At 31.3% G+C, this 10,062-nt stretch overlaps 1 protein-coding gene across 3 annotated transcripts in view; it reads left to right on the forward strand.

The window, feature by feature from the left end:
* The window catches only part of TXNDC11 (thioredoxin domain containing 11), a 57,627-nt gene that overhangs the window by 44,922 nt on the left and 2,643 nt on the right, over positions 1 to 10,062 (forward strand). The window contains exons 8-11 of one of the 3 annotated variants that reach the window (XM_051963190.1): positions 2,323 to 3,112; positions 5,394 to 5,536; positions 5,845 to 5,954; positions 7,892 to 7,972. In XM_051963190.1, coding sequence (XP_051819150.1) covers positions 2,323 to 3,112; positions 5,394 to 5,536; positions 5,845 to 5,954; positions 7,892 to 7,972 — 1,124 coding nt within the window. The remainder of the gene's footprint in view (positions 1 to 2,322; positions 3,113 to 5,393; positions 5,537 to 5,844; positions 5,955 to 7,891; positions 7,973 to 10,062) is intronic. The other 2 variants (XM_051963197.1, XM_051963205.1) reach the window with 2 other exon arrangements.

The raw sequence follows: 10,062 nt of genomic DNA on the forward strand, positions 1-10,062 counted from the left end.
AAAATAGATATGGATGTACTTAGCGATACAGTAGAGAATGTATTAGACTAATAATACTTTTCCTCAGACAAGCCGCCTGTCTGTATTTGTGTATCTACTTTACATTATTATTACTTTTCCTATTGAATTTTTATTTAGAGATCACAAAATTCCTGTGAATTTAATTAACCTCTCTTTATAGTTGGAAAAACAGGTTTAGAAAAATTGTGATTTACCCAAGATAATGACCAACTGAGACTAGAATTGAGATTTTGTTATTCCCCATCTAAAGTGTCATTCACTCAACTCTTATTCTTGGTTCTCAAAGTGTCAGGCATATGATCAGATTTGATTGATAAAGGCTATAAATCTCATTTCTAAAAATTTAATTCTTAAATTTGTTTGCTCTTATGGATGAAACTTTTCCCTCACTTTTAAGGAACCAAAAATTATCATTGTCATGTTTTATTTACCTGACAAAAAATAGAGGTTTACCTTAATTCAGTGTAGTAATTATCCAGGTTTTGTTTTTTGTTTTCAAAGTAGTTAAACATTTTTTGTTTATATTTTGTTATTAATATTAATTTCACTTCTAAATATATATCTCCCTACTCTTCTACCTAATGAGTCATGCTTTTACAAAAAATGAAAAAAAAAAAAGAGGGGGCAAAAAGAATTCAGCAAAATTAACAGACATGTCAATATTTGTGTAATAGTCTACATTCATAGTTCCTTTCTCTCTTTCTCCCCTCCCTCCCTTACAAAGAAGGGAGAATGGGGCATTTATTTTTTTAATTCTTCTCCATGGCTGAACTTGATCATTATTATTAGACAAAATTTAGCTTCCTTTGTCTTTCCATTTACATTGTTTTAGGAAATGTGTATATTGTTTTCTTGATTTTCTTTTATTCACTCAATCTTAGTTCATAAATTTTTACAATGATGTGATAATTCTTTGATCAGACCTACAAATTTCACTGATTAAAGTAATTACAGTGCTAACATTTTTAAAGTTGCTTGTTTCTGTATAATAAAATAATGATATCAAACATTAAGTGACTCATATAGTATAGTTTGACCAAGATTTAAAAAATACTGTTTGTAAAGTAAAAGAACAAAAAATAAGAATCTCCTTTCTTTATTGTCATTTTCTTCATTTTATTCCATTTTTTAAAGAAGAAATTCCATGTGATTTAATATCTTAATATCATATCTGTCTTTGGCAGGATTTAGTCCATTTTCACTTCCTGCCTGTTACTACAAATTGATATCTGCTGTATTATTATTTCTCTTTCTTTTACAACTAAAGAAAAGCAATATTTATTGTGCTGTTTTATCTTATCTACAATAGAATGCTTTCAAGTTGAGGTAGCTCATCAGTCATTTACTAGCTAATATTTTCCATGTATGTGTGTCTACATAATAACTACACATGTATGTATATGTGTATATATTATATGTGTACACATTTGTATGTATATATATATATATTATATATATGTCATAAATGAAATTTGAGTGATATCTAAGTTTAAATTGCTAGTATGTAGTATTATGGTAATCATAAATAAGAGACATAAAAAAATAAAAGAGGTAAAATTACCAGTGAATTCATGCTGTCTGTCTTTGTGCAAAGGCATTGATTTTGAAATTTAATTCACTTGCTACTAATATTTCCTTAGGAGTTCTGAAAATTTTCAGAATGAAATTATTTTGGAGCATAGTGATAAGATGGAAGAATAAAGCTGTAAGATTCTTAAATATCTTATATAGTTTGAAGCTTATTGTTAAGCTTCAAACTTAACAATACCATGTAAAGAGCCCGGATAGGAGATTTGCTGCTTATTTCCCCTGTGACCTGGGCAAGGTATTTAAACTCTCTGGGCATTTACTTTCACACCTGTAAATCAAGAATGTTGGAGTAGGTCTCTTCTACTTAGAAAAAATATCTGTCAACCTGAGGGAGTAAGATATGGGACATTAAAAAATCTCTTCTGGAATTTAGATAGTTGCCATATTAGTAAATCTTTGTACAATAATAATATATACTTTCAAAAATTTATATTCAAAGCAATATTCATTTATTCACTTATTTATCGATGAGGCAACTGGAGTTAAGTGACTTGTCCAGGGTCACTGAGATCAGAACTCAGGTTCTCCTGACTTCAGGGCTGGTGCCCTATCCACAATGCTATCTAGCTGCCCTCTAAAGCAATATTTATTACCAGAACTTTTTCATGGAATTTAAAATTGTCTTATTTACACTAAAATTAGAAAGGTCTTTATTTTAAGTCAGTGGTGTACAACTCACTCATTCTATTTCCCTCATGACTTTTTCTTTAGATTACCGAAGTGGCCTTGGAATACAACAACTGTAATAAAAGTCAAGTAGTTGAACAACTACTTCAACACCTGAGACATGTGGATTCATCAACATTGGGTTCTCTGGTATCCAATTCCCCAATCCAACTGGCAGAATCATCTTCAATAACTGAGTCTCCATGCTGCAATACTGTGGTGCTTCCTCAGTGGCATTCCATCTCAAGAACCCATAATGTCTGTGAGCTTTGTGTCAACCAGTCAATTGGAATTAAGCCAAGTAAAGTCAATGTGCCACAGTGCAGTTTTTTTGAGATAGCAGCAGCTTTGGATTCATTCTACCTCAAGGAACACACCTTCTATCAAGTTACATCAAATAGCATAGAATGCAGCAATTTTTTAAGTTTCTATAGTCCTTTTAGCTACTATACTGCATGTTGCAGGACCATGAGTAGGGGTTTGACTAATTCTGAAGAGGATATCTTTCAGTCCCCTAACATCGCATTTTCTTCACATGAGAAGAAATGCAAAGCTGATAACCCAAGTTCTGTTCCTCACATTGAGGAGAGCATCCCTCTCTTTCCTGATGTTGATATTAATAGCACAAGTATCACAGGCCTGAGCTGCAGGACCAACAAGACCTTGAACCTTTATCTATTGGATTCAAATTTGTTCTGGTTGTATGCAGAAAGGCTGGGTGCATCAAGTTCGACTCAGGTTAAAGAGTTTGCCGCTATTGTTGATGTAAAAGAAGAATCTCATTACATCTTGGATCCAAAACAAGCTCTTGTAAAGCCCACTTTAGGTACTATAGGTAGTTTTACTTCTGCAAATATTATATATAATACTAATTCCTGAATAGAGATGACTTCTTAATGTTGTTGGTAAAGCACTACCTCTTAACTGTAATATGTTAAATTGGTTAAAAGATGTCAATCTTTACATAATTTTTCACTCTTTTTGCCTGTAATGTATTGTTATTTTTTAAATAACTAAATTAGCTTGATACCAAGATGACAGAATTGAGTAAAGCTGGAAAAAGACATTACAGATCCTATAGTACAGACTCTTTTAATGATGAAAAAACAAACTCAGATATCTTAAATGACATGCCCTTTGTCACCCAACTAATAAGTGGAGAGCCTCTGAAATCTAATCTAGTGTTATTTCCATTGTTCTACACTACTTACTAGTCTCTTAATTCTGGATCAATTTGTGAAGGATTGTGAAAATATTTCTAAGATGATATCCAGTGGGAAGAGAATCTCCTCATGAATTAAGAGATACTACAGTTTTTGACAGAAACATCTCATGTAAATGAGAAATGTCAACAACTACATCAACTTCATTCCTCAAAAGAATAATAAAAATACTTTGTTCAGGTTATCTTTTTTCTCTCTTTGCCCCAAAGGTTCAGTTTATAATAGCCCATACCATTATACCAATTTGACCAGCTGCTATGTTTATAGCATTGTACTGGTGATATATTCTTGCCATTATGTACCTAGATCATAAGAATAGGCTATTCTTATGGCAAGTAGACAAGTAAATGATTGTTATCCTTTTCAGAGAACTCAAAAAGAAGAAATATTTAAACTTAGTCTATCTGTAGCCTCAGTGAATTCATTAGGCCCTGTGGAGCCTAACATTTTACTCGTGTTCAAATCTATGAATTCCAAAGCTATGTTAATTCAACTTTATTGGAAACAGGAAAGTCATCCTTTGTAGACTGTAAGGAATTTGTGAAAGAAAATTTAAAATTTGATTTTCCAGTGTTAGAGACTATAAAAAGATCATGAAAAATAAAATTAAGCCCTCTTCCCATAAAGAATGACCATTTTTATTAGTAACTTTCTTTAGGCAGGTTCATGACAAGTTGTACACACTGAACTTTTCTAAGCAAAATATACTTTACATGCACTTAGGAATCTATTTAAAGAAACCCTATAATCAAAAACTTTGTAAAGTAAAAATTATTAATGAAGAAAATAATTGTCCACTAATTTCTGTTTTCTAAAATATTTTGGTACATTAGGTTTTATTAAAGGAATACCCTTTTTAAGAAAAAGGTAGTTTTAAAAATGTTTTCATAAAATGGTATTCAGCAAAATTAATTTATTCATCGAAATTAGAACATGCTAACTTTGAAATGTTTTTTGGACAGCATCCTTAGCTGCTTAATTATTTTCTTGCATCAACCCTAAACATTTCAGCTGATTGCTTGCTCAGCATTGACAAAATCAGTAGTGAATTATGGAAGGTCACCTGTTGCACAAGATTATTACATACTCAGAGAAGTTATTTAGAAGCTGTAGAATTTGTATTCTTAAATGTGAATACATTAAAATAGTGGTCCTGTCTTTTTTTTTTTAATTAAAAGTCATTAAGATTCTGGTAAGCTCTTCACCTTCCTATAGCTTGCTCACTGGAATATCTAGTGAAATTGGCATTTGGCTTAGAATTTAAATAGATTTTGAGGATATGAAAAAAAAGATGTGAAACAATGTTGCTATAATGTAGCAAAACAGTATTAGATAATGAGTTAATAGGGTGGCTACTAGCTAAAGTTAGACTTTTGAATATTTGTGGATTTCATTTACCCCTTTTAAAGTATAATCAGAAGTTTAATTTATGTTTCACTAAGCCACAGGCTAAGGAAGAAAAAAAAAAAAGCACAGTGCTTACAAAAAAATGAGCCCTCAAAAGCCATGACTAGAATGCTTGATTTTATTCATTGTCATTGTAATTCATTTGAAAATCATTTTGTTGTAGGGTGACATCTCTTAGAGACTGTGTTATTTTGGAAACTCTTTTAAACAACCTTACTTTTGAATTTGTGAATTGGTCCTTCTTAACAAAAATGGCAGAATTCCTAATCCTCAAACTTGACAGTTTATAATACTATGGAAAGTGGTCTTATGTCAACCATTAAGCTATGTTATGCTACTAGATAAAGTTGATGCCTTTAATTGAAAATTACCATCACTTATATGAATTTTCAGGATGGGACAGTTTTAAAATCTGATCCTAGAAATATATTTTAGCTTTATAAAATGTAAACATTAAAAAGATAATCTTATTATTTCTTTTTATAGAGTCTTTTATTCAGAACTTCAGTGTTCTCTACAGTCCATTGAAAAGGCACCTTATTGGAAGTGACAGCATCCATTTTCCTTCTCAGCACCTAATCTCTGAAGTAACAACTGATACCTTTTGGGAGGTAGTCCTTAGAAAAAAGGTATTTTCCTGAAAAAGAATCCTCCTTTCCCTTTACAAAGAGGTTTTCTCTCAAAATACCTTTGTGTGAAGGGGTAGTATTTAGCTTTTGATCATTAAAAAAGATATATTAATTTGACATCTCATTTATTTTTTTTAAGTGTAGCATTCATTTGCTGTTTTCTCTTCCTCTCTTGAAATCTATACAAAATAGAAATTGATCTAATTATCCCCAGAGTTGAGATGTCTGATTTGGGATGACTTGGTGAAAAAGATAAGAGTTATTTATCTTTCTCTAGTTTTAGTAAATCCTGCATTTTCTTTCCTTAGGATGTTTTATTGCTGTATTATGCACGTTGGTGTGGATTCTGTGCATCTCTTAATCATATTTTCATTCAGCTTTCTCGTCTCCTGCCTCCAGATAAATTTACTGTGGCCAGGTAAAATAAACTTATTTTCTACTATGTGCTTTGCTAATATGCCTCTTAAATTATTTTATTTTTTATATATTATAGATTCTGTTCACTGTTCAACTAAATTTAAGCTAATATATCCATTTAACTGTAGTTTAAGTACAAATTCATTATGATTAAGATTATTATGACAAAATACACTTGATTTCTAATACTATATGTGTGGTGTACTTTACCATATTATGTAGGAAAAAATCCAGTTTGGACAGATCAGTTTTAAGTTATCCATCCTGCCATATTGTAAGCCTCATGACACCAGGAGCCATATTTTTTTTTTTATTTTCTTCAGCACCTAGGGTAGTGCTTTGTACGTAGTAGGTGCCTCATAATGGTTATTATTGATTTCATTGATTATGAAGTAATAAACATGAAAGGGATTGAAAAGTTTTGCTAGCATACATTGTTCTACTTTGCCTTAAAAATAATAGCTTGAACATTGTGTTCTCTGTTAAATTCAGAATACATCATTTAATTTATATTATTTTGCATATCTTTAATTTGGTTATACCTCTTTTTGAAAAATTCTACTTTTAAACAAAAACATAAGACCAATTTTTATTTATTTTGTTAAACTTAGGGAGATGCTGCTACCTCAGATTTTGCTCTTTGTATGGATTGTAGAAGTTATTGGACTAAAGAAACTCGTCTTTACAAAAGGAAGGGAGTTTTTGGCTCTTTCTTAATATGCTGTGGTCCATATGTATATTTATTTATTCAGCAAATATCTCTGAACTATCTGCTACATGTAGCTCTGTCATGAATACAGATAAATTAATTTACTTCAAGGATCTGGTATGGGTACTCCCTTTAATCAGAGCGGATTGCAATTCATCATCAGATCTACTTGATGATCTCTCAGTTTTTGTAGATGAAAAAGACATTTCACATTCAACCTAGTATGATGGTATTTCACATTCAACCTCCAATTCATCTGGGTTTGTCTTAAATGAAAGCCATGTAACCCATCACCAGGCCCATATACAGTGTTTTAGATTGGCAAAGAACCTAACAGACTGGGGAATAGGCTTTTCACATCCCACAAGGAAGAATCAGAGTGAGACTTTAATGGAAGACAAAAAGAACAGTTCTGTTATATTAAAAAAAAAAAATTTAAATGCTTTGTAATAATGGTAGGTAGCATTTACAGGTAACATTTGGCAGCTGGGTGGTGCAATGGATAGTGTTCAGGGCCTGGTATCAGGAAGACTCATCTTCCTATGCTCAAATTTGGCTTCACACTTAACTAGTTTTGTGATCCTGAGCAAGTCACTTCCACCCTCTTGTCCTCAGTTTCCTCATCTGTAAAATGGCAAACCTCTCTAGTTTCTTTGCCAAGAAACCCCAAATGGGATTACAGAGTCAGACTTTTCTGGAAAAGCATTTATACAGTACTGTCTTAAGTTTTGTTAAGTTTTTTATGGATTTTTGTTTTCTACTTGACCTTTCTTTCCAAGTTAATTTCTCGATAAGAGAATGAATATATAAATAAATGATAAAGAAATGTCTTTGCCAACTCAAGTACATTGTTATTTTGCTTTTAAGTTTTTTCTAAATTGCTAAATTATGATGTAACCACACATCATTCTAGAAATACTTAATTTCTATCAAACCAGATCCTAGCAAGTGAGCAAACTACTTAGGTATAAAAATAGTATTGATGTAGAAGCTAATTTATACTTAGCACTAGGATCTTTACTAAAATAGGTTATTATGGGCACACAATAGTACCAGTTGATCCTATAGTAGTATTGTCTAACATATTTAGTTGTGTTTTCACTCAGAAGAATCTGGCACAGCCTTTTTACTTTTCCATATTCTTAAGGCATATTAGGTGTTTTTTTATTATCCTTTTTTTTTCTGTTCCTTTATTATTTTTCTATTCTGTTTTTCCTTATCACTAACAGGATTGATATAGCTCAGAATGATCTTCCCTGGGAATTTATGGTTGACCATCTCCCTACCATTTTGTTTTTTCCATGCAACAGGTAATTTTGGATTTTTTTAATTACTCAGGAGTGATTTGTTTGGTGTGGTCTAAAAATTGAGTGTTGAGATACTTTTGAAGATGCTAAATAGCAATAAATATTATTTTTTAACTTTTTACGTGGATAAGGTGGTGTTTATAAAATATACTTTAGGAAAAATAAATAATTGAACTATAATTTCAACTTTTGAGTTTATATATGTATTTATTTTGTTAAAATAACTCATTTTCCTGACAATAATAGAAAGTTAAAATACAAAAAGTATAATGTTATATAGTCTCTACATTTATGAATCAGAAATTTACCTGTTTTTGAATACTTGATTTTCTCCAAATGTACTTATGTTTTTCAATGTGTTTCCATATTAAAGCCTTTAATTGCAATTTTGGGACATTGACCTAGATGAGATAATAGTAAATCCTAAGAGCACCAGCTTAATTCTATCATGGAGCTCCAAGGAAGAAGAGGAAGGAAGGAAAAGCAATGAACACTTCTGTAAAGCAGAATTAGCAAATGTCAATATGGTGTGTTTCATGTAAAGACTAGTTGTGCCAGTAATCTCTTAATCTTTACTACTCTTATTGTTGCTTTTATAAGTTATAAGCATTGTAGGGTAAATTAGTAGTAGTCTTGTATATGGAATCAAATTAGAGGGCAACACTTTATCTGTAGAATAAAGATGCATTTTGGGGAATCAGATGTGCTAGTGAAGTTCACATATGTGAACTATTATGCTATAATCTCATGTGCTGTTAATGTGGTAATACTGTTGGCAATGGTTGTCTCAGCTATTCTCATCCTAATATTTTCAAACATAGAAAAGTCATCATATTTTTACAAAATCATTTCCTTGCTTTGTTCATGTATTTTTTAATTCTGAATCCTTTGTGAGAGGAGTTAAGCTCATCAGAAAAAAGTCTGCATAAAGTTACTGAAGAGAACTTTAAAAAAATATAGGAAAAGATCATTCCTTTCCAAGGAACTTTTATGTTGTGATCAATTCACAATGAAAATGGGATTATATGGAAATTCTTTCTATAATTTGAGTTGAACAGATCTCATAAGAAATACATAAGTATTTATTTGAATGAATGAATATGTGGAAAAACTAGGAAAAGAATTGTTTTGAACTCAAGTCTAGACTAAATAACTTTTAAATATCAGTCTCTAGTCATATAAATATCATTTCAGTATTCCTTTTTTTCTGTATGAACTCAGTGTGAGAAGGCTTTTGATTTCTGTTTTAAACCTAAAATCTTGAAAATTTAATGTGGTGGAATGATTTTCTTAAAGATATGGCTGTGGAGGGATGTGAGTGTATGTGTTTTTAATTCCCTTAAAGAAAAAAAAATGAACCTTAATAATGATAAACTGGATTGTCGTGAAATTCAGAATGAATGTAGGGTTTATAACCTCAACCATGCAAGTATCCTTGTGGCCCTGGCTGTAACCAAGTTAAGATTTCCCTTTCTTTAGACTTTTAATGAATATGATTGTTAGACAAATTATACTTTTTAAAGCTATTTGTTCTGACAATGATAATATTTATCATCTTAAATTGTTTTAAGGTTTACAAAAGACTTAACATGTATTTTTCTCTTTTGATCCTCTTGTAATCCTTGTGAAGTGGATGCTATTATTATCCCCATTTTAAGAGATGAAGAAACTAAGGCTGAGAGGTTAAGTGATTTGCTTAGGACTACATAGCTAGTAAATGTCTGAGACAGAATTTGAACTCGGGTCTTCTTTTTAAGTTCAGCCCTTATGAGTTTACTAATTTCAGGAATTGTTTGCAGGTTTGTTTACCATTACTGGGGATTGGTTCTTAGACCACATTAGTGAAGTCTTTTATATAGCTTTATTCATTTTCTAGGAATGCATAAGAATGATATATGATAAATTAATCTTTTTGAGAGACACACAAAAATTTTAGATGAAATTTCCACAATGTTGGTTAGGCTTTATCACTCACAGCTTTCTTGGGAGAATTAATTAGCTTGTAGCCGCAAAACTCATTGGGCTGGGGACAAAGAAGAGTGACTGTGTGTGTGTGTGGTGTGTGTGTGTGTGTGTGTGTGTGTGTATTATTA

This window comes from Antechinus flavipes, chromosome 1 (assembly GCF_016432865.1).
Source record: "Antechinus flavipes isolate AdamAnt ecotype Samford, QLD, Australia chromosome 1, AdamAnt_v2, whole genome shotgun sequence".
Taxonomy (NCBI): domain Eukaryota; kingdom Metazoa; phylum Chordata; class Mammalia; order Dasyuromorphia; family Dasyuridae; genus Antechinus; species Antechinus flavipes.